We start from the raw sequence: 25514 nt of genomic DNA, 5'->3' as shown, positions 1-25514 counted from the left end.
TCTCTATGGAAATGATTCCTCTGCTCTGAGCGGACTGAAGGTGACGTGGGACACAAACTCAGGAGCGTTGCTGTTTGGATTTACACTAAATATGAAGAAGCAGAATTGAGGGTCGTCAGCATCTGGATTCAAATTGTGTCACTTTCATTGATGCAAATATGTGTATTTCATTCCCCTTGAATTACAGAGTGAGTAGAAGTACAATTTACTTCTTAAAACATTTTTGCTTTAATTCTTTTGAAGCATCCTGTTTGTTTACAGGTTTCAAATGATGTGAAAATGTGTTTCAAAATATTAATTCATGACAAAGTTAAATCAACTTGTTGTCTCTCAATGTTCAGAGGTAAAATACATTTTAACAAATATTTTATTTTAAATTATTGAATCTCGATGAAATTTCAAGCCACATTAGCTCAATATAAATATTTAGTGTAAATTGTGTAGCTTAACCAGAAACAAGTGACTCTTCATTGGACAGACTGTTGTTCACGGTGCAGGAGGTTTTTGTACGAGCACCTAATGAGTCTGTATCACTGTGGTACACTTTCGGTGGAGGAACCAACCTCGACAAAGACTGTAAGTACCAGAGATTTTTACTTTGTGCATTTATAACTTTTATCAAATAATGAACAAGAATTTGATCAAGTTCAGAGATTGACTGGCTGATAATTTTGTTGAATTTATAGAAACATACTAAAACAAGTGTTTCATCTATTTTCATGTACAATGATGATTTTTTTTCAAATGTTTAAAACGTTTTAAAATATAATTTACTCAAGCTTCAAACTAAATCATAAACTGTTTAAAAATGTTAACTTTGAATTGATCAAACATAATAAGGCACAAAAATCAGATGTTGAACACAAACAGGATTTTATCAGTAGATGCAGCTCAGCTTTGTGTTCACGCTTCATGTGGTGAAAAGGAAGTGAAAGAAACAGACGACAAAGGTTTGAACTGTTTTCACACCAGTGTTTCAATTCTGTGAGTTTAAACAGAAGAAAATCATCTCAGGGACGAGTTCTTCACTGTCACACGTTGAGAAACAGACGTGAAGACGTCCTCAATAATCATCAATAATCATTATCAGTGAACCTTCTCAGCCACATTGACACTTGAACCCTGCGGCTGATGGTCTGACTCTGAGTGAAAGATGTTCAACAATAGAAGTTATCCTGTTTCATTTTATAACATACAAGAAATCACCTGTACGTCGTTTTCCTTCATCCTCATCCCTTTGTCTTTTCTCCCCTCTCTCTCTCCTCCAGTGGGTGTGGTGCGGCCCACCCTGACCCTCCTCCCCCCCTCCAGTGAAGAACTGAAGCAGGGTACTGCCACTCTGGTGTGTATGGCCAGCGGAGGCTTCCCCTCAGCCTGGAGCCTGGGCTGGAAGGTGGGGGGCAGCAGCAGGTCCTCAGGGGTGTCTCACAACCCGGGGGTCCTGGGGGGGGGCGGCCACTACAGCTGGAGCAGCACCATGAGCCTCCCTGCAGACCAGTGGAGGAAGGCGGGCTCAGTGAGCTGTGAGGCCAGTCTGGACGGACAGAGCCCTGTCACTCAAACCCTGGACCCTGACCTCTGCTCGGAGTAGAGAGACGACCGGATGGAGTCATTGTGCTCTACTGTGGGTCTGTTTGATTTACATGTGTTCTACTGCAGCTCTGCATGTCTTCATGTCTTTTCTTCAACTCATTATGACAGTCCAATGCTGTATTGTGCTACTTTTGAAACAAGAATAAATATTTCATGTTCTCATGTCATTTGTTTTTCAACTTTCTATTTTTACTTTACTAAAATAAAATATACCATCACCAACATCTGCTTCTGTTTTATTTTTTCAGCGGCAAAAGTTATTAATGTAAATCTGTGTTTTACTTCTACTTAGACAGTAATTTATCTTGTGTGGATCTCCATGAAAACAATGTTTCTGACTTCTGGGTTAAATATTGAACAAAATGTTGAAAATCACAAAAGTATGACGTTAATAGTTTGTAGGTCTTTCCTCATAATTCATATTATTGTCAATAAGTGACAGAAGTAAAAGTTTATAATGAAACCTGAGAAATTAAAGGGACATTACACATTTAGCATGAGAGTTAATTAGATATTCTTTTCCATCCATGTTCTGATGTGTGAGTGCTTAATGGGAATACCCTTTTCAATGTGTGATTATAATAATCATCAAATCACTATTTAATGAAGTGTAACATTATTAAAGACCACTTTTAACCCATCCATAAACATTTTTGCCTGCTGCCATCTGGCCGACGGTACCGCAGCATCCGGGCCTGCACCACCAGGCTCAGAGACAGTTTCATCCCCCAGGCCATAAGACTTTTAAACTCCTCTCCGTGACATATTCGCATTTTGCACTATTGTTGTTTTATTTTCTCCTCAGCTGTTTATATATATATATTTAGATATATATACTTTATTTTCTATTTTAAATTTTGATATTCTCTTTCATTCTATTTTATACTATTTCTATTTCATTTTATTGTATAGGTTGTAATTACTTGAGCATTGTTGGAAGAGAGCCTGAGACTCAAGCATTTCACTGCCAGCGACTGCTTAATGTTATTGTTGTGCATTTTACAATAAAAATCTTGAATCTTGAATCTAAATGATATCGTATATTTTGGGCAGCCGAGAGGTCGATGATGGTGAAGTTGATGCTGAAGGAAGAATTCTCCACAGACCCAGAACTTGCTTGTATGGTTAAAGTTTATTACAAAGAAGTCTTCACAGGTCAGGACGGACTCTAGAAATCCGGAGACATTCACACGCCAATTGTGAAGTCCGCTTTGCAGGCGTCAAACATACAATATATATAGGGGTTGCCTACGCCCATGGCAACGTCCCACATCCCATGGTTGAGAGGTGCATGTCTGCATGTGTTTGAGTGCATAACATGTAAATGTAAGGATGAATTCATAACGACATACCTCGTGATTAATAGACAAAAACACATTTTCTACACTCATCCATTAAGGGTTCGGAGATCATTCCCTAGGGGAAAGAACTAACGAGAAATGCATGGAAAAATTACTGAGAGTCTAAAGGTGGCGGCGGCATGCTTAAACATGTGATTCTGGTTCATACTAAGGTTAAAAGTAGCAGAATATATTACAATGACAATTAAAGTCGATAAATAAATATCTGGCAACATTTAGTCATCAAATGAAATTGATAAATAACCACAATTTTCAGATTATTCTGGTTTTAAACTTGCAGGATGTGCTGGTTGTATGAACTTAATTTGTTTTATAATACATCGAATATATTCTCTGTGTTTATTGTATTTTTCTGTTAGAACTCATTCTGTAGAGCAACTAGTTGAGGCAGGTTTTTTACGATACAGCTCCGTTTACAACACGTGCAACTCGGCCGGTCAACGCAGCGTTCACTGCTCCACCAGAGAATCACCATGAAAACTAATTTGTGGGACTCAAGGGGCGTTTCAAGGGACTTTAGGGGCCTCAGGCAAAAGGGACCTGGGGAGCCTACATTGACCCAAACACCCCCGTGAAGATACACATGAACCAAATCATTACAATCTTCAACAAACATTATATAGTCAATATAAAAAAGTGCAGACCTGCGCATCCATGTAAAGAAGAGTGAAGTAATAAAGTCTAGTAAATGAAGAAGAAATATAAATTTGACAAAGTTGGTTTCATGGGGCTTTGTTGAGAGATTTCAGAACGTTTAAAACTGTGAGTTTGTTTCAGTTGTGTTTAGCTTTATTGTCGCTCTGCTTGAAGACTTGTGTTGTGTTCACTGGACCAGTTATTCTCTGTGCAGCTGCAGCAGACCAGTTTCACTTCAGTCAAACTGAGGGAGGTTTTTGTACGGCTCTAAATCACTGTGTGGACACTCCACTGCCATGATAACCGACACAGTAATAATCTCCAACATCTTCAGCCTGAACATCGCTGATGGTTAAGGTGAAGCTAGAACCAGAGCCACTGCCACTGAATCGAGTCCCTGAATATACAGTTGATGCTAAGTATATAAGAAGCTTGGGAGCCTGTCCAGGTTTCTGCTGGTACCAAGACATAAAGTCACCATTACTATTCCTATAAACACTGGGGTTGGTTTTACAGGTCAGAGTGACAGTGGATCCTGGAGTAAATGTCACGACTGGAGGCTGAGTCACAGTCATCTGGCCGCTGCATCCTGCACACAAACACAAATCATACATTAATCAGCGGAGGTGAAGAGAGAGAACAGGCAGCGCATCACGTCTGAAATGTTGCTGAGTGACTGAACCTGTGAAGCTGCAGCAGGCCAGCGTCCAGATGAGGAGGGTGATGAGAGTCATGGTGGTTGTGGTGGACTGACGGGTCTGAGTCCTGCAGAGTTGGAGTCACAGGACTATAAAGCTTCTCAGTTCAGTGGAGGATCAGCTGACGATGCAAAGCCTCCTCTCTATGGAAATGATTCCTCTGCTCTGAGCGGACTGAAGGTGACGTGGGACACAAACTCAGGAGCGTTGCTGTTTGGATTTACACTAAATATGAAGAAGCACAATTGAGGGTCGTCAGCATCCATGGATTCAAATTGTGTCACTTTCATTGATGCAAATATGTGTATTTCATTACTGTTGAGTTTCGGACTGAACAGATGTAAAGTAGAATTTTCAAAACATTTGGTTTTAATTCTTTTGAAGGATCCTGTTTGTTTTACAGCTTTCAAATGATGTCAAACTATTTTTTTCGAAATATTAATTCATGACAAAGTTAAATCAACTTTTATCTCTCAATATTCTGAGGTAACAAAAATGTTCACAAATATTTATTTTTAAATTATTAAATCTTGACCTCTGCTCGGAGTAGAGAGACGACAGCACTTCCTGTCTCACATGATGCTGATTCTTTGATGAGCTGCACATTTCTTCTTCTGGGTTTCAGTGTCCATGTTGCTTTTCAGTATTGATCATCTGCATATTCTGCCTTATCTTCGATATTTTTGTAATTAAACTGACTTTTATTAGTTTCATTCTAATTTTGAACAAAACTACTCATTCATCAAATTATCATAATCATCAATTAATAAAACTGTGTGTCACAATGAATTAGTGTGTCTTGTTTTGCTTTCAACATTTTACACATTACAAAAAACCTCCAGTCTTGATCATTGCAGTGTCAGACAGTGCAGGAGATGGTTTCAGTTGTGTCACTTCTCTGCACGTCAGTAGAGGATACTACATATGAAGCATTAAAGCATTTATTTCAAAATCTATAACAATAACCTGGAGCTTTTTGTTTGGACTGATGTACGGTGCCAGGTTCGGTCAGTAGCTTCAGAGCGGGAAGTGAATGAGGAGAATACAAAACGAGAAGTGTGTGTGGAGTTTGTTTCAGTTGTGTTTCGATTCCTTTGCTTGAAAACTTGTGTTGTGTTCACTGGACCAGTTATTCTCTGTGCAGCTGCAGCAGACCAGTTTCACTTCAGTCAGACTGAGGGAGGTTTTTGTACGGCTCTAAATCACTGTGTGAACACTCCACCGCTATGAGCACCGAGACAGTAATAATCTCCAACATCTTCAGCCTGAACACCTCTGATTGTTAAGGTGTAGCTCGAACCAGATCTACTGCCACTGAATCGAGAGGGAGTTCCTGAATTAAGAGTTGATGCTGAGTAAATAAGAAGCTTGGGAGCCTGTCCAGGTTTTTGAAGGTACCAACTGAGGTCAGCACCAATATCTGAACTCCCTGTGGCTCCGATGTTCACAGTCCCTCCAAGACTAACAGACTTGACTGAGTCAGTCTGAGTCAGAAATTTGTTGGCAGCAGACTCTGAAATAAGAAATGAATGAAAGAGCATCAGAGGAAATAGTTTCTACAGCCTGTGGAGGAAAATAAAGAAAACACATTTCCACCTCATCAAAATCTCTCACCATGACTCAGAAAAACCAGCATGACACTCAGAGTTACTGTCAACATCATCCTGATGCAGTTTCCTGTGTGAGTGCGTGAAAACGCTTCAGACTCTGTGTGACTTTAACTCTGAGGAGCAGCGATGCATAAAATTCATGCAAAATACATTTGAGTGCACCTGTCTTTATGAAACTGAGAGGAAGAGGTGACGCTGAGTGAGAACATGTGGACATCACATGAACGAACTTTCACTTCTGTGTCTGACTTTGAAAAGTTCTGGTCTGCACACATGGGAGAAGTTTGTCTTCAAGGCTTTTTACCAGAAAACCTTTGAATGTGATTGTTGTTAATGGACTATTTCATCCCAAACCAAGAAATGTATCAAAATCTAACCAAGTGATTTTGTCTCCTCAACTAAATCCAACTGTGACTGAACACTGAAGCCGGGAAGCTGCTATGGGAGTAACTCTCTCCCTCAGGAATATCCCTTCAAGTCTCTAAGTAGATGCACACTGCCCTCTGCTGGCAGTTCAATAACTCCATCATGGTGTGATGCTGATTTTGTTTTACATTAGATTTCATTTAGCTGATGCTTTTATCCAAAGCTACTTACAATAAGTGCATTCAACCATGAGGGAACAAACCAAGAACTACACGAATCAAGAAAGTAGAATTTCTTATAATTTCCTATAATTAAGTGCTATTTAATTTCTACTAATGTTTTAGTTTAAACTTTCATTCAAGGTAAAGTCGGAAGAACGGTACACAAGTATTATTGTTTTGAAATTGACGCAGGTAATTGGTAACCAGTGAAGGGAGCTGAGGAGCCGAGTAGTGTGAGTGAATTTGTTTAAAGACCAGTGGAGCTGCTGCATTCTGGATGAGCTGCAGAGGTTGGATGGAACTAGCAGGTAGACCTGCCAGGAGGGAGGTGCAATAGTCTAGAGGTGAGATGACCAGAGCCTGGACCAGAACCTGCTCCGCCTTCTGAGTGAGAAGGGGACGTGTTCTCCTGATGTTGTGCAGCATGAATCTACAGGAACGTGTTGTTGCAGTAATGTTGGCAGTAAGGGAGAGTTGGCTGTCGAGTGTCACACCCAGGTTCATAGCAGTCTGGGTGGAGGCTAACACGGAGATGTCGGTCAAGTTTCTGTCCTTGTTCAACCTTTTCATCACCATGTACATCAGTCATTTCATGCAGCAATGATATATGTGAAAGAATTAAGTAAGTACGAGTCATCTGACCTCAGTGACCCCAGGCCTCTGTTTTATTTAACCATCTCACCCTCTGAGAAAATACTCTGAGTATCAATCAGACTAAATGTGACAATGAAGTTTACGAGTATCAGGCTCATTCGAATGCTTTATACAAAAGAATGAAGTTTAACATGTCAATTCCATTAAAACTGAGCAAACTTTATCTGATAATAAAGATAAAACCATGTTAATAAAAAGAGCTGCAAAATGCATCATGAGCCTAAAGAGACCTTAGTTAGATAGACTGTCTATATCAATCAATCAAATATTATTTGTAAAGCCCATAATAATAAATCACAATTTGTCTCATAGGGCTTTAACATGGTGCGACATCCTTTGTCCTTAACCCTCAACAAGAGTCAGGAAAAACTACTAAAAACCCTTTAACAGGGTAAAAAGAACGTAGAAACCTCAGAGAGAGCCACATGTGAGGGATCCCTCTCCCAGGACGGACAGAAGTGCAATAGATGTCAGGTGTAGAGGAGAACATCATCAGTATAAAAGTTTCAGCATCATTAATAAGGTTCAACATTTCGAAGGATAACTGATGGATCATTGTCAGCAATGTTCAAGTATCCGAGGAGAAATACTATGTATCAATCAGTTCTGCTGCAATCATAGTCCATGGTCAGCAGCCAGCAAGATCATGATCCACCATCAAGATCAGATGCCACTATAGTCCACAGTCATTGTCCACTGCCACCAATAATTACATTACATGTCAGTTAGCTGACGCTTTTACCCAAAGCGACTTACAATTTTAGAACACTCAGCATTTATGAGGGGCCATTTAGGGGTTCAGTATCTTGCCAAGGACACTTAGGCATGCAGAAGGGATAGAGTGGGATTCGAACCGTCAACCTTCTTGTTGCAGAGCTCCCGCTCTATCCCCTAGGCCACGCTCTCCCCATGATCCAATGATAATGATCCATCATCAGCTGCCACCTCGGTCGTGATAAGACAAAGGGACTCCGGGGAGGGGGTCAAGTCAGTAACATGTATTGATGAGATATGAATTACTTTGATGTGATAATGATTTGAGAAGAGGAAGGAGAAGCTGGAAAGAGAAGCTCCGTGTGTCATGTGTCATAAATTCCCTTTGCACATTAGCGTCATCAGGTGTTTTTGCCTTTTTAATCAATGATACAGGCCGAACTTGAGGGTACACTGAGGCTCAAGGTAAATCTGATCGGCTACTGGTTTGTATGGCAGTACTATGAAAGCCATGTGGCCCACTCAGTAGATTATACATCATCACCTCTATGCCTTTTTAAACTAAACGCTTCCCATTTTAGAACATAGGACAAGTTACGTTCTGCCTCACTAAATAATGCATACCGCCAGTTGATGTTATCGACCTTCTAGACCTATAGCAGCATAACTAAGAGCAGGTCTTAGACCAGCCTGGACCAGCTCTAACTATATGCTTTATAACAAAGGAAGGTTCTAAGCCTACTCTTAAACGAACAGATGGTGTCCGCTTCCCGAACTGAAAGTGAGAGATTATTCCACAGGAGAGGGGCTTGATGGCTGAAAGCTCTGACTCCTACTCTACTTTTAGAGACTTTAAGGACGACAAGTAAGCCTGAATTCTGGGAGCGGAGTGCTCTAGTGGGTCGATAAGGTACTAACAGCTCTGTAAGGTAAAATGGCGCCATATTATTAAGGGCCTTGAAGGTGAGGAGGAGAATTTTAAATTCTATTCTAGATTTAACCGGAAATCAGGGTAGTGATGCTAATACTGGAGAAATGTGCTCTCTTTTCTTGGTTCTCGTCAGGACACGTGCAGCGTCATTTTGGACAAGCTGCAGAGTCTTTAACGACTTAATGCTGGAGCCTGATAATAATGAATTACAATAGTCCAGTCATGTCATATGAAGGTATAGACAGTCTGAATACTGTATAATGATATATAAGGTCTATTTTGATTTAAATACAGTCTAACGACAGTCTCAGGAATATATTTATCAAATAATGGCTATATATATAATATAATAATATATTAATAATATATTAATAAACAGTCTTTATTAAGAGGATGACAGTCTATACCAAATATGTATAATCTGTAGACAATCTGCATGGGAATTTACACATTTAGCATAAGAGTTAATTAGATATTCTGTTCCATCCATGTTCTGTTGTGTGTTTTAGGATACAGCTCCGTTTACAACACGTGCAACTGCGTTGTTCAAGGCTGCATTCACTGCTCCGCCAGAGAATCACCATGAAAACTAATTTGTGGGACTCAAGGGGCGTTTCAAGGGACTTTAGGGGCCTCAGGCAAAAGGGACCTGGGGAGCCTACATTGACCCAAACACCCCCCTTCAAAGATACACATGAACCAAATCATTACAATCTTCAACAAACATTATATAGTCAATATAAAAAAGTGCAGACCTGTGCAACCACGTAAATGTAAGAAAAGTACTTAAATGTAAGTTAACCCCCCCCACACACACACACACACACACAAAAACATTACCACCTCAAGCTCATCTTACACACACATTTAGACGATGTAGTCTTCAGCTACGATTATAAACTGACAAACTTGGTTGCATGGGGCTTTGTTTGGACATTTCTGAACATTTAAAATTGTGAGTTTGTTTCAGTTGTGTTTAGCTTGATTGTCGCTCTGCTTGAAGACTTGTGTTGTGTTTACTGGACCAGTTATTCTCTGTGCAGCTGCAGCAAACCAGTTTCACTTCAGTCAAACTGAGGGAGGTTTTTGTACAGCTCTAAATCACTGTGTGAACACTCCACTGCTATGATAACCGACACAGTAATAATCTCCAACATCTTCAGCCTGAACACCTCTGATGGTTAAGGTGAAGCTAGAACCAGAGCCACTGCCACTGAATCGAGAGGGAGTTCCTGAATATAGAGTTGTTGCATAGTATATAAGAAGCTTGGGAGCCTGTCCAGGTTTCTGTTGGTACCAGGACAGACAGTCTTTAGAATTATAAATATAAACACTGGGGTTGGTGTTACAGGTCAGCGTGACAGTGGATCCTGGAGTAAATGTCACGACTGGAGGCTGAGTCACAGTCATCTGGCCGCTGCATCCTGCACACAAACACAAATCATACATTAATCAGCGGAGGTGAAGAGAGAGAACAGGCAGCGCATCACGTCTGAAATGTTGCTGAGTGACTGAACCTGTGAAGCTGCAGCAGGCCAGCGTCCAGATGAGGAGGGTGATGAGAGTCATGGTGGTTGTGGTCGACTGACGGGTCTGAGTCCTGCAGAGTTGGAGTCACAGGACTATAAAGCTTCTCAGTTCAGTGGAGGATCAGCTGACGATGCAAAGCCTCCTCTCTATGGAAATGATTCCTCTGCTCTGAGCGGACTGAAGGTGACGTGGGACACAAACTCAGGAGCGTTGCTGTTTGGATTTACACTAAATATGAAGAAGCACAATTGAGGGTCGTCAGCATCTGGATTCAAATTGTGTCACTTTCATTGATGCAAATATGTGTATTTCATTCCCCTTGAATTACAGAGTGAGTAGACGTACGATAGAATTATCAAACCATTATGTTTTAATACTTTTGAAGTATCCTGTTTATTTTACAGCTTTCAAATGTAGTCAAACTTTTTTTTCAAATATTAATTCACTACAAAGTTATATCAACTTTTTGTGTCTAAATGCTAAGAAGTAACAAAAATGTTAACAAATATTTTATTTTTTATTATTAAATATTGATGAAATTTCAAGCCACTATAGCTCAATATAAATATTCAGTGTAAATTGTGTAGTTTAACCAGAAACAAGTGACTCTTCAGTGGACAGACTGTTGTTCACGGTGCAGGAAGTTTTTGTACGAGCACCTAATGAGTCTGTATCACTGTGGTGGACTTTCGGTGGAGGAACCAAACTCAACATTAACTGTAAGTACCAGAGATTTTTACTTTGTGCATTTATAACTTTAATCAAATAATGAACAAGAATTTCATCAAGTTCAGAGATTGACTGGCTGATAATTTTGTTGAATTTGTATCAATCTGAGGTAATCTCATATCCAGAGGAAAAGAAATGCAGATCAATATTTATTGATCGTAATGAATTATGTAGATTAATACATTTATAGAAACATCCTAAAACAAATGTTTCATCTATTTTCATGTATAATGATGATTTAAATTCACAGGTTTAAAATGTTTTAAAATAGAATTTGCTCAAGCTTCAAACTAAATCATAAACTGTTTAAAAATGTTAACTTTGAATTGATCAAACATATTTTGGCACAAAAATCTGATGTTGAACACAAACAGGATTTTATCAGTAGATGCAGCTCAGCTTTGTGTTCACGCTTCATGTGGTGAAAAGGAAGTGAAAGAAACAGACGACAAAGGTTTGAACTGTTTTCACACCAGTGTTTCAGCTCTGTGAGTTTAAACAGAAGAATCAGGGACGAGTTCTTCACTGTCACACGTTGAGAAACAGACGTGATGACGTCCTCAATAATCATCAATAATCATTATCAGTGAACCTTCTCAGCCACATTGACACTTGAACCCTGCGGCTGATGGTCTGACACTGAGTGAATGATGTTCAACAGTAGAAGTTCTTCTGTTTCATTTTATAACATACAAGAAATCACCTGTACGTAATTTTCCTTCATCCTCATCCCTTTGTCTTTTCTCCCCTCTCTCTCCTCCAGTGGGTATGGTGCGGCCCACCCTGACCATCCTCCCCCCCTCCACTGAAGAGCTGAAGCAGGGCACTGCCACTCTGGTGTGTATGGCCAGCGGGGGCTTCCCATCATCCTGGAGCGTGGGCTGGAAGGTGGGGGGCAGCAGCAGAACCTCAGGGGTGTCTCACAGCCTGGGGGTCCTGGGGGGGGGCGGCCACTACAGCTGGAGCAGCACCTTAAGCCTCCCTGCAGAGCAGTGGAGGAAGGCGGGCTCAGTGAGCTGTGAGGCCAGTCTGGACGGACAGAGCCCTGTCACTCAAACCCTGGACCCTGACCTCTGCTCAGAGTAGAGAGACGACCGGATGGAGTCATTGTGCTCTACAGTGGGTCTGTTGGATTTACATGTGTTCTACTGCAGCCTTGCATGTCTTCATGTCTTTTCTTCAACTCATTATGACAGTCCAATGCTGGATTGTGCTACTTTTGAAACAAGAATAAATATTTCATGTTCTCATGTCATTTGTTTTTCACATTTCTATTTTTACTTTACTAAAATAAAATATTTCATCACCAACATCTGCTTCTGTTTTATTTTTCTAATGCAAAAGTTATTAATGTAAATCTGTGTTTTACTTCTACTTAGACAGTAATTTCTCTTGTGTGGATCTGCATGAAAACCATGTTTCTGACTTCTGAGTTGAACATTGAACAAAATGATGAAAATCACAAAAGTATCACGTTAGTAGTTTTCAGGACTTTCCTCATAATTCATATTATTGTCAATAAGTGACAGAGGTAAAAGTTTATAATGAAACGTGAGAAATTAAAGGGAAATTACACATTTAGCATAAGAGTTAATTAGATATTCTGTTCCACCAATGTTCCAATGTGTGAGTGCTTAATGGTAATGCACTTTTGAAAGTGTGCTTATAATAATCATCATATTTGATGAAGTGTAACAGAATCTAAATGACAATTAAAGTTGATAAGTAAAGATCTGGCAACATTTAGTCATCAAATGAAATTGATAAATAACCACAATTGTCTGATTATCCTGGTTTTAAACTTGCAGGATGTGCTGGTTGTGTGAGCTCAATGTGTTTTGTAATACATCGTATATATTCTCTGTATTTATTGCAGTTTTCTGTTAGAACTCATTCTGTAGAGCAACTAGTTGAGGCAGGTTTTTTACGATACAGCTCCGTTTACAACACGTGCAACTCGGCCGGTCAACGCAGCGTTCACTGCTCCGCCAGAGAATCACCATGAAAACTCATCTGTGGGACTCCAGAGGCGTTTCAAGGGACTTTAGGGGCCTCAGGCAAAAGGGACCTGGGGAGCCTACATTGACCTAGACACCCCCCTACAAAGAAACACATGAACCACATCATTACAATCTTCAAACAAATATTATATAGTCAAAATTTAAAAAGTGCAGACTTGTGCATCCACGTAAATGATAGTGAAGTAATAAAGTTAAGTTAACCCATCCCACCCCCTCCTCATCTTAAACACACATTTAGAGGTTCTAGTCTTCAACTCATTATCTAAAATGACAAAGTTGGTTTCATGGGGCTTTGTTTGGAGATTTCTGAACATTTAAAACTGTGAGTTTCTTTCAGTTGTGTTTAACTTCATTGTCGCTCTGCTTGAAGACTTGTGTTGTGTTCACTGGACCAGTTATTATCTGTGAAGCTGCAGCAGACCAGTTTCACTTCAGTCAAACTGAGGGAGGTTTTTGTACGGCTCTAAATCACTGTGTGAACTTTCCACCGCCTTGATAAGCGAGACAGTAATAATCTCCAACATCTTCAGCCTGAACACCGCTGATGGTTAAGGTGAAGCTAGAACCAGAGCCACTGCCACTGAATCGAGAGGGAGTTCCTGATTGTATCCTGTTCGCCAAGTATATAAGAAGCTTCGGAGCTTGTCCAGGTTTCTGCTGGTACCAGGACATATGATCACCATCACTATCGGTATAAACACTGGGGTTGGTTTTACAGGTCAGTGTGACAGTGGATCCTGGAGTAAATGTCACGACTGGAGGCTGAGTCAAAGTCATTTGGCCGTTGCATCCTGCACACAAACACAAATCATACATTAATCAGCGGAGGTGAAGAGAGAGAACAGGCAGCGCATCACGTCTGAAATGTTGCTGAGTGACTGAACCTGTGAAGCTGCAGCAGGCCAGCGTCCAGATGAGAAGGGTGATGAGAGTCATGGTGGTTGAGGTCGACTGACGGGTCTGAGTCCTGCAGAGTTGGAGTCACAGGACTATAAAGCTTCTCAGTTCAGTGGAGGATCAGCTGACGATGCAAAGCCTCCTCTCTATGGAAATGATTCCTCTGCTCTGAGCGGACTGAAGGTGACGTGGGACACAAACTCAGGAGCGTTGCTGTTTGGATTTACACTAAATATGAAGAAGCACAATTGAGGGTCGTCAGCATCTTGATTCAAATTGTTTCACTTTCATTGATGCAAATATGTGTATTTCATTCACCTTGAATTACAGAGTGAGTAGACGTACAATTTATTTAATTTTTTTTTCGTTTGAATTCTTTTGAAGCATCCTGTTTACTTTACAGCTTTGAAATAATGTCAAAATATCTTTTTCAAAATATTAATTCAAGACAAGTTACATCACTTTTTTGTCTCTCATTGTAAAGAACAATTTTTTTTATTTTTTATTTTAATTACTCACTCTTGATGAAATCTCCAGCCACATTAGCTAAATTTAAATACTCAGTGTAAATTCTGTAGTTTAACCAGAAACAAGTGACCCTTCAGTGGACAGACTGCTGTTCACGGTGCAGGAGGTTTTTGTACGAGCACCTAATGAGTCTGTATCACTGTGGTACACTTTCGGTGGAGGAACCAAACTCGACAAAGACCTCAATAATCATCAATAATCATTATCAGTGAACCTTCTCAGCCACATTGACACTTGAACCCTGCGGCTGATGGTCTGACACTGAGTGAATGATGTTCAACAGTAGAAGTTCTTCTGTTTCATTTTATAACAAACAAGAATTCACCTGTACGTCATTTTCCTTCATCCTCATCCCTTTGTCTTTTCTCCCCTCTCTCTCCTCCAGTGGGTGTGGTGCGGCCCACCCTGACCCTCCTCCCCCCCTCCAGTGAAGAGCTGAAGCAGGGCACTGCCACTCTGGTGTGTATGGCCAGCGGAGGCTTCCCCTCAGCCTGGAGCCTGGGCTGGAAGGTGGGGGGCAGCAGCAGTTCCACAGGGGTGTCTCACAGCCCAGGGGTCCTGGGGGGGGGGCGGCCACTACAGCTGGAGCAGCACCTTGAGCCTCCCTGCAGAGCAGTGGAGGAAGGCGGGCTCAGTGAGCTGTGAGGCCAGTTTGGACGGACAGAGCCCTGTCACTCAAACCCTGGACCCTGACCTCTGCTCGGAGTAGAGAGACGACCGGATGGAGTCATTGTGCTCTACTGTGGGTCCGTTTGATTTACATGTGTTCTACTGCAGCTCTGCATGTCTTCATGTCTTTTCTTCAACTCATTATGACAGTCCAATGCTGTATTGTGCTACTTTTGAAACAAGAATAAATATTTCATGTTCTCATGTCATTTGTTTTTCAACTTTCTATTTTTACTTTACTAAAATAAAATATACCATCACCAACATCTGCTTCTGTGTTATTTTTTCAGCGGCAAAAGTTATTAATGTAAATCTGTGTTTTACTTCTACTTAGACAGTAATTTATCTTGTGTGGATCTCCATGAAAACAATGTTTCTGACTTCTGGGTTAAATATTGAACAAAATGTTGAAAATCACAAAAGTATGACGTTAATAGTTTGTAGGACTTTCCTCATAATTCATATTATTGTCAATAAGTGACAGAAGTAAAAGTTTATAATGAAACCTGAGAAATTAAAGGGACATTACACATTTAGCATGAGAGTTAATTAGATATTCTTTTCCATCCATGTTCTGATGTGTGAGTGCTTAATGGGAATACCCTTTTCAATGTGTGATTATAATAATCATCAAATCACTATTTAATGAAGTGTAACATTATTAAAGACCACTTTTAACCCATCCATAAACATTTTTGCCTGCTGCCATCTGGCCGACGGTACCGCAGCATCCGGGCCTGCACCACCAGGCTCAGAGACAGTTTCATCCCCCAGGCCATAAGACTTTTAAACTCCTCTCCGTGACATATTCGCATTTTGCACTATTGTTGTTTTATTTTCTCCTCAGCTGTTTATATATATATATTTAGATATATATACTTTATTTTCTATTTTAAATTTTGATATTCTCTTTCATTCTATTTTATACTATTTCTATTTCATTTTATTGTATAGGTTGTAATTACTTGAGCATTGTTGGAAGAGAGCCTGAGACTCAAGCAGTTCTCTGCCAGCGACTGCTTAATGTTATTATTGTGCATTTGACAATAAAAATCTTGAATCTTTAATCTAAATGATATTGTATATTTTTGGCAGCCGAGAGGTCGATGATGGTGAAGTTGATGCTGAAGGAAGAATTCTCCACAGACCCAGAACTTGCTTGTATAGTTAAAGTTTATTACAAAGAAGTCTTCACAGGTCAGGACGGACTCTAGAAATCCGGAGACATTCACACGCAAATTGTGAAGTCCGCTTTGCAGGCGTCAAACATACAATATATATAGGGGTTGCCTACGCCCATGGCAACGTCCCACATCCCATGGTTGAGAGGTGCATGTCTGCATGTGTTTGAGTGCATAACATGTAAATGTAAGGATGAATTCATAACGACATACCTCGTGATTAATAGACAAAAACACATTTTCTACACTCATCCATTAAGGGTTCGGAGATCATTCCCTAGGGGAAAGAACTAACGAGAAATGCATGGAAAAATTACTGAGAGTCTAAAGGTGGCGGCGGCATGCTTAAACATGTGATTCTGGTTCATACTAAGGTTAAAAGTAGCAGAATATATTACAATGACAATTAAAGTCGATAAATAAATATCTGGCAACATTTAGTCATCAAATGAAATTGATAAATAACCACAATTTTCAGATTATTCTGGTTTTAAACTTGCAGGATGTGCTGGTTGTATGAACTTAATGTGTTTTATAATACATCGAATATATTCTCTGTGTTTATTGTAGTTTTCTGTTAGAACTCATTCTGTAGAGCAACTAGTTGAGGCAGGTTTTTTACGATACAGCTCCGTTTACAACTCGTGCAACTCGGCCGGTCAACGCAGCGTTCACTGCTCCACCAGAGAATCACCATGAAAACTCATTTGTGGGACTCCAGGGGCGTTTCAAGGGACTTTAGGGGCCTCAGGCAAAAGGGACCTTGAGCCTACAATGACCCAAACACCCCCCTACAAAGAAACACATGAACCACATCACTACAATGCTCAAAAAAATAATATATAGTCAAAATTCAAAAAGTGCAGACCTGTGTATCCACGTAAATGATAGTGAAGTACTAAAGTGTAAGTTAATCCCCCCACACGGATAAACTACCACCTCAAGCTCATTTTACACACACATTTAGACGTTGTAGTCTTCAGGTCGAATTCTAAAATGACAAAATTGGTTTCTTGAGGCTTTGTTTGGAGATCACTGAACATTTAAAACTGTGAGTTTGTTTCAGTTATGTTTAACTTCATTGACGCTCTGCTTGAAGACTTGTGTTGTGTTCACTGGACCAGTTATTCTCTGTGCAGCTGCAGCAGACCAGTTTCACTTCAGTCAAACTGAGGGAGGTTTTTGTATGGCTCTAAATCACTGTGTGGACACTCCACTGCCATGATAACCTACACAGTAATAATCTCCAACATCTTCAGCCTGAACATCGCTGATGGTTAAGGTGAAGCTAGAACCAGAGCCACTGCCACTGAATCTAGAGGGAATTCCTGAATTCCTCCTGTTCGCCCAGTATATTAGGAGCTGTGGGGCCTGTCCAGGTTTCTGATGGTACCAGGACAGAATATCATCGGAACCATCGTTATAAACACTGGGGTTGGTTTTACAGGTCAGAGTGACAGTGGATCCTGGAGTAAATGTCACGACTGGAGGCTGAGTCACAGTTTTCTGGCCGCTGCATCCTGCACACAAACACAAATCATACATTAATCAGCGGAGGTGAAGAGAGAGAACAGGCAGCGCATCACGTCTGAAATGTTGCTGAGTGACTGAACCTGTGAAGCTGCAGCAGGCCAGCGTCCAGATGAGGAGGGTGATGAGAGTCATGGTGGTTGTGGTGGACTGACGGGTCTGAGTCCTGCAGAGTTGGAGTCACAGGACTATAAAGCTTCTCAGTTCAGTGGAGGATCAGCTGACGATGCAAAGCCTCCTCTCTATGGAAATGATTCCTCTGCTCTGAGCGGACTGAAGGTGACGTGGGACACAAACTCAGGAGCGTTGCTGTTTGGATTTACACTAAATATGAAGAAGCACAATTGAGGGTCGTCAGCATCTGGATTCAAATTGTGTCACTTTCATTGATGCAAATATGTGTATTTCATTCCCCTTGAATTACAGAGTGAGTAGACGTACTATAGATTTTCGAAATATATTATTTCTATTTTTTTGAAGCATCCTGATTGTTTTGCAGCTTTCAAATGATGTCAAACAATTTTTTGAAAAATTAATTCAGGACAAAGTGAAATCAACATTTTTTTTCGTAATGTTAAGCAGTAACAAAAATGTTCACAAATATTGTATTTTTAATTTTTAAATCTTGATGGAATTTCCAACCAAATTACCTCAATATAAATATTCAGTGTAAATTGTGTAGTTTAACCAGAAACAAGTGACTCTTCATTGGACAGACTGTTGTTCACAGTGCAGGAGGTTTTTGTCCGAGCACCTAATGAGTCTGTATCACTGTGGTTGACTTTCGGTGGAGGAACCAAACTCAACATTAACTGTAAGTACCAGAGATTTTTACTTTGTGCATTTATAACTTTAATCAAATAATGAACAAGATTTTGATAAAGTTCAGAGATTGACTGGCTGATAATTTTGTTGAATTTTTATCAATCTGAGGTAATCTCATATTCTGAGAAAAAGAAATGTATATCAAAATGTATTGATCGTAATCAATTCATGGAGATAAATACATTTATAGAAACATGCTAAAACTAATGTTTCATCTATTTTCATGTACAATGATGATTTTTTTTCATTCATATGTTAAATATGTTTTAAAATAGAATTTGCTCAAGTTTCAAACTAAATTATAAACTGTTTGAAAATGTTTAGTTTGAATTGATCAAAATTATTTTGGCAAAAAAATCAGATGTTGAACACAAACAGGATTTTATCAGTAGATGCAGCTCAGCTTTGTGTTCACGCTTCATGTGGTGAAAAGGAAGTGAAAGAAACAGACGACAAAGGTTTGAACTGTTTTCACACCAGTGTTTCAGCTCTGTGAGTTTAAACAGAAGAAAATCATCTCAGGGACGAGTTCTTCACTGTCACACGTTGAGAAACAGACGTGAAGACGTCCTCAATAATCATCAATTATCATTATCAGTGAACCTTCTCAGCCACATTGACACTTGAACCCTGCGGCTGATGGTCTGACACTGAGTGAATGATGTTCAACAGTAGAAGTTCTTCTGTTTCATATTATAATGTACTAGAAATCACCTGTATGTCAATTTCCTTCATCCTCATCCCTTCGTCTTTTCTCCCCTCTCTCTCCTCCAGTGGGTGTGGTGCGGCCCACCCTGACCCTCCTCCCCCCCTCCACTGAAGAGCTGAAGCAGGGCACTGCCACTCTGGTGTGTATGGCCAGCGGGGGCTTCCCCTCAGCCTGGAGCCTGGGCTGGAAGGTGGGGGGCAGCATCAGGTCCTCAGGGGTGTCTCACAGCCCGGGGGTCCTGGGGGGGGGCGGCCACTACAGCTGGAGCAGCACCATGAGCCTCCCTGCAGACCAGTGGAGGAAGGCGGGCTCAGTGAGCTGTGAGGCCAGTCTGGACGGACAGAGCCCTGTCACTCAAACCCTGGACCCTAACCTCTGCTCGGAGTAGAGAGACGACCGGATGGAGTCATTGTGCTCTACTCTGGGTCCGTTTGATTTACATGTGTTCTACTGCAGCTCTGCATGTCTTCATGTCTTTTCTTCAACTCATTATGACAGTTCAATGCTGTATTGTGCTACTTTTGAAATAAGAATAAATATTTCATGTTCTCATGTCATTTGTTTTTCACATTTCAATTTTTAATTAACTAAAATAAAATATATCGTCACCAACATCTGCACCTGTTTAATTTTTTCTATGGTAAAAGATATTAATGTATATCTGTGTTTAACTTCTACTTAGACAGTAATTTATCTTGTGTTGATCTGCATGAAAACCATGTTTCTGACTTCTGAGTTGAATATTGAACAAAATGATGAAAATCACAAAAGTATCACGTTTGTAGTTTGTGGGACTTTCCTCATAATTCATATTATTGTCAATAAGTGACAGAAGTAAAAAAAAATTATGAAGCCGGAGGAATTAAAGGGAAATTACACATTTAGCATAACAGTTAATTAGATATTCTGTTCAATCCATGTCCTGATGTGTGAATGCTTAATGGTAAAATACTTTTGAAGGTGTGATTATAATAATTATCATATCACCAAGTGTAACAGAATCTAAATGACAATTAAAGGCGATAAATAAATAACTGGTAACAATTAGTAATCAAATGAAAATGATAAATAACCACAATTGTTTCAGATTATTCTGGTTTTAAACTTGCAGGATGTGCTGGTTGTTTGAGCTCAATGTGTTTTATAATAAATCATATATATTCTCTGTGTTTATTGTAGTTTTCTGTTAGAACTCATTCTGTAGTAGAGCAACTAGTTGAGGCAGGTTTTTTACGATACAGCTCCGTTTACAACACGTGCAACTCGGCCGGTCAACGCAGCGTTCACTGCTCCGCCAGAGAATCACCATGAAAACTCATCTGTGGGACTCCAGGGGCGTTTCAAGGGATTTGAGGGGCCTTAGGCAAAAGGGACCTGGGGAGGCTACATTGACCCAAACAGCCCCCTACAAGGAAACACATGAACCACATCACTACAATCTTCAAACAAATATTATATCATCAAAATGAAAAAGTAATAAAGACTAGTTAATAAAGTATTAAATATAAATTTGATGAAGTTTGTTTCATGGGGCTTTGTATGGACATTTCTGAACATTTAAAATTGTGAGTTTGTTTCAGTTGTGTTTAGCTTCATTGTCGCTCTTCTTGAAGAATTGGGTTGTGTTCACTGGACCAGTTATTCTCTGTGCAGCTGCAGCAGACCAGTTTCACTTCAATCAAACTGAGGGAGGTTTTTGTACGGCTCTAAATCACTGTGTGAACACTCCACTGCCATGATAACCTACACAGTAATAATCTCCAACATCTTCTGCCTGAACACCGCTGATGGTCAAGGTGAAGCTAGAACCAGAGCCACTGCCACTGAATCGAGAGGGAGTTCCTGAATATAGACTTGATGCTAAGTATATAAGAAGCTTAGGAGCCTGTCCAGGTTTCTGAAGGTACCAGGACATATAATCACGAGAATTATATGTATAAACAATGGGGTTGGTGTTACAGGTCAGTTTGACAGTGGATCCTGGAGTAAAGGTCACGACTGGAGGCTGAGTCACAGTCATCTGGCCGCTGCATCCTGCACACAAACACAAATCATACATTAATCAGCGGAGGTGAAGAGAGAACAGGCAGCGCATCACGTCTGAAATGTTGCTGAGTGACTGAACCTGTGAAGCTGCAGCAGGCCAGCGTCCAGATGAGGAGGGTGATGAGAGTCATGGTGGTTGTGGTCGACTGACGGGTCTGAGTCCTGCAGAGTTGGAGTCACAGGACTATAAAGCTTCTCAGTTCAGTGGAGGATCAGCTGACGATGCAAAGCCTCCTCTCTATGGAAATTATTCCTCTGCTCTGAGCGGACTGAAGGTGACGTGGGACACAAACTCAGGAGCGTTGCTGTTTGGAATTACACTAAATATGAAGAAGCACAATTGAGGGTCGTCAGCATCTGGATTCAAATTGTGTCACTTTCATTGATGCAAATATGTGTATTTCATTCCCCTTGAATTACAGAGTGAGTAGACGTACGATAGAATTATCAAACCATTATGTTTTAATACTTTTGAAGTATCCTGTTTATTTTACAGCTTTCAAATGTAGTCAAACTTTTTTTTCAAATATTAATTCACTACAAAGTTATATCAACTTTTTGTGTCTAAATGCTAAGAAGTAACAAAAATGTTAACAAATATTTTATTTTTAATTATTAAATATTGATGAAATTTCAAGCCACTATAGCTCAATATAAATATTCAGTGTAAATTGTGTAGTTTTACCAGAAACAAGTGAGTCTTCAGTGGACAGATTTTTGTTCACGGTGCAGGAGGTTTTTGTACGAGCACCTAATGAGTCTGTATCACTGTGGTGGACTTTCGGTGGAGGAACCAAACTCAACATTAACTGTAAGTACCAGAGATTTTTACTTTGTGCATTTATAACTTTAATCAAATAATGAACAAGAATTTGATCAAGTTCAGAGATTGACTGGCTGATAATTTTGTTGAATTTTTATCAATCTGAGGTAATCTCATATCCAGAGGAAAAGAAATGCAGATCAATATTTATTGATCGTAATGAATTATGTAGATTAATACATTTATAGAAACATCCTAAAACAAATGTTTCATCTATTTTCATGTATAATGATGATTTAAATTCACATGTTTAAAATGTTTTAAAATAGAATTTGCTCAAGCTTCAAACTAAATCATAAACTGTTTAAAAATATGAAGTTTAAATTGATCAAACATATTTTGGCACAAAAATCAGATGTTGAACACAAACAGGATTTTATCAGTAGATGCAGCTCAGCTTTGTGTTCACGCTTCATGTGGTGAAAAGGAAGTGAAAGAAACAGACGACAAAGGTTTGAACTGTTTTCACACCAGTGTTTCAGCTCTGTGAGTTTAAACAGAAGAATCAGGGACGAGTTCTTCACTGTCACACGTTGAGAAACAGACGTGATGACGTCCTCAATAATCATCAATAATCATTATCAGTGAACCTTCTCAGCCACATTGACACTTGAACCCTGCGGCTGATGGTCTGACACTGAGTGAATGATGTTCAACAGTAGAAGTTCTTCTGTTTCATTTTATAACATACAAGAAATCACCTGTACGTAATTTTCCTTCATCCTCATCCCTTCGTCTTTTCTCCCCTCTCTCTCCTCCAGTGGGTGTGGTGCGGCCCACCCTGACCGTCCTCCCCCCCTCCAGTGAAGAGCTGAAGCAGGGCACTGCCACTATGGTGTGTATGGCCAGCGGGGGCTTCCCCTCAGCCTGGAGTCTGGGCTGGAAGGTGGGGGGCAGCAGCAGGTCCTCAGGGGTGTCTCACAGCCCGGGGTTCCTGGGGGGGGGCGGCCACTACAGCTGGAGCAGCACCTTGAGCCTCCCTGCAGACCAGTGGAGGAAGGCGGGCTCAGTGAGCTGTGAGGCCAGTCTGGACGGACAGAGCCCTGTCACTCAAACCCTGGACCCTGACCTCTGCTCGGAGTAGAGAGACGACCGGATGGAGTCATTGTGGGTCCGTTTGATGTGTTCTACTGCAGCTCTGCATGTCTTCATGTCTTTTCTTCAACTCATTATGACAGTCCATTGCTGTATTGTGCTACTTTTGAAACAAGAATAAACATTTCATATTGTCATGTCTTTTGATTTTCACATTTCTATTTTTACTTTATTAAAATAAAATATATCATCACCAACATCTGTTTCTGTTTTATTTTTTCTGCGGTAAAAGATATTCATGTAAATCTGTGTTTTACTTCTACTTAGACAGTAATTTCTCTTGTGTGGATCTGCATGAAAACCATGTTTCTGACTTCTGAGTTGAACATTGAACAAAATGATGAAAATCACAAAAGTATCACATTAGTAGTTTGTAGGACTTTCCTCATAATTCATATTATTGTGAATAAGTGACCGAAGTAAAAGTTTACGATGAAACCTGAGAAATTAAAGGGAAATTACACATTTAGCATAAGAGTTAATTAGATATTCTCTTCCATCCATGTTCTGATGTGTGAGTGCTTAATGGAAATACACTTTTGAATATGTGATTAAAATAATCATCATATCACTATTTGATGACGTGTAACAGAATCTAAATTATATTTAAAATCGATAAATAAATATCTGGCAACATTTAGTCATCAAATGAAATTGATAAATAATCACAATTGTTTCAGATTATTCTGGTTTTAAACTTGCAGGATGTGCTGGTTGTATGAGCTCAATGTGTTTTGTAATACATTGTATATATTCTCTGTGTTTATTGTAGTTTTCTGTTAGAACTCATTCTGTAGAGCAACTAGTTGAGGCAGGTTTTTTACGATACAGCTCCGTTTTCAACACGTGCAACTCAGCTGGTCAACGCAGCGTTCACTGCTCCGCCAGAGAATCACCATGAAAACTCATTTGTGGGACTCCAGGGGCGTTTCAAGGGACTTAAGGGGCATCAGGCAAAAGGGACCTGGGGAGCCTACGTTGACCCAAACACCCCCCTACAAAGAAACACATGAACCACATTATTACAATCTTCAAAAAAATATTTTATCATCAAAATGAAAAAGTGCAGACATGCACATCCATGTAAAGAATAGTGAAGTTACAAAGTCTAGTAAATAAAGTAGAAATATGAAATTGACAAACTTGGTTTCATGGGGCTTTGTTGGGAGATTTCAGAACATTTCAAACTGGGAGTTTGTTTCAGTTGTGTTTATCTTCATTGTCGCTCTTCTTGAAGACTTGTGTTGTGTTCACTGGACCAGTTATTCTCTGTGCAGCTGCAGCAGACCAGTTTCACTTCAGTCAGACTGAGGGAGGTTTTTGTACGGCTCTAAATCACTGTGTAAACACTCCACCACCATGAGCACCGAAACAGTAATAATCTCCAACATCTTCAGCCTGAACACCGCTGATAGATAAGGTGTAGCTAGTACCAGATCTACTGCCACTGAATCGAGAGGGAATTCCTGATTCTCGATTTGACACACTGTATATAAGAAGCTTGGGAGCCTGTCCAGGTTTTTGAAGGTACCAACTGAGGTCAGCACCAATATCTGAACTCCCTGTGGCTCCGATGTTCACAGTCCCTCCAAGACTAACAGACTTGACTGAGTCAGTCTGAGTCAGAAAATTGTTGGCAGCAGACTCTGAAATAAGAAATGAATGAAAGAGCATCAGAGGAAAAAGTTTCAACAGCCTGTGGAGGAAAATGAAGAAAACACATTTCCACTACGTTCAAAATCTCTCACCCTGACTCAGAAATCCCAACATGATGGTCAGAGTTATTATCAGCATCATGATCCTGAATCACTTCTCAGTGTGAACGTGTGAAAACTGGTCGGCCTCTGTGTGATGCAGGAGAACTTAAACCCTGAGGAGCAGTGATGCACAAAATTCATGCAAACACACACCTGCTGGTGTGAAACAGAAAAAGCCGAGTTCATCTCCCTCTGGATCATTCGACCATTTCGAATCTGTCAAAAGAAAACTGAAACATGCTGCTGTTATTTGCAAATTCTGGGTCCCTCTGGTCCCGCACTTATTTATGTCCTTCCACATCTTGATAAACTCTAGGCAATTTATTTATTAGGCTACTGATATAAAGAGGGCAGCAGAAAGGTAGTGACATACAGTTTAAACCTGTCTCT

At 40.1% G+C, this 25514-nt stretch overlaps 5 gene segments (V, D, J or C); 4 read left to right on the top strand and 1 right to left on the bottom strand.

Annotated features, from left to right (window-relative positions):
• Window positions 1-10433, bottom strand: part of LOC133961800 (Ig kappa chain V-III region MOPC 63-like) — an 80826-nt gene extending 70393 nt beyond the window's left edge. The window contains 2 exon segments of the V gene segment in view: window positions 9899-10208; window positions 10302-10433. Of these exon segments, the coding sequence occupies window positions 9899-10208; window positions 10302-10353 (362 nt within the window).
• On the top strand, window positions 58-15422 carry LOC133961808 (immunoglobulin lambda constant 6-like). The segment is given in 3 exon segments: window positions 58-188; window positions 498-576; window positions 14875-15422. Coding segments are annotated over 3 exon segments (433 nt in total).
• Window positions 10509-12353, top strand: LOC133961817 (Ig lambda-2 chain C region-like). The segment is given in 2 exon segments: window positions 10509-10645; window positions 11807-12353. Coding segments are annotated over 2 exon segments (324 nt in total).
• Window positions 15423-18280: 2858 nt separating the features above from the next.
• On the top strand, window positions 18281-20019 carry LOC133961809 (immunoglobulin lambda constant 1-like). The segment is given in 3 exon segments: window positions 18281-18296; window positions 18600-18683; window positions 19469-20019. Coding segments are annotated over 3 exon segments (408 nt in total).
• Window positions 20020-21787: 1768 nt separating this feature from the next.
• On the top strand, window positions 21788-23376 carry LOC133961807 (immunoglobulin lambda constant 1-like). The segment is given in 3 exon segments: window positions 21788-21872; window positions 22182-22260; window positions 23034-23376. Coding segments are annotated over 3 exon segments (432 nt in total).
• The last annotated feature ends 2138 nt before the right edge of the window (window positions 23377-25514 follow it).

The sequence above is a fragment of the Platichthys flesus genome, chromosome 10 (genome assembly GCF_949316205.1).
Source record: "Platichthys flesus chromosome 10, fPlaFle2.1, whole genome shotgun sequence".
Classification (NCBI taxonomy): Eukaryota; Metazoa; Chordata; class Actinopteri; order Pleuronectiformes; family Pleuronectidae; genus Platichthys; species Platichthys flesus.
Note: the sequence above shows the minus strand (reverse complement) of the source record. Positions and strands in the feature narration are given on the sequence as shown.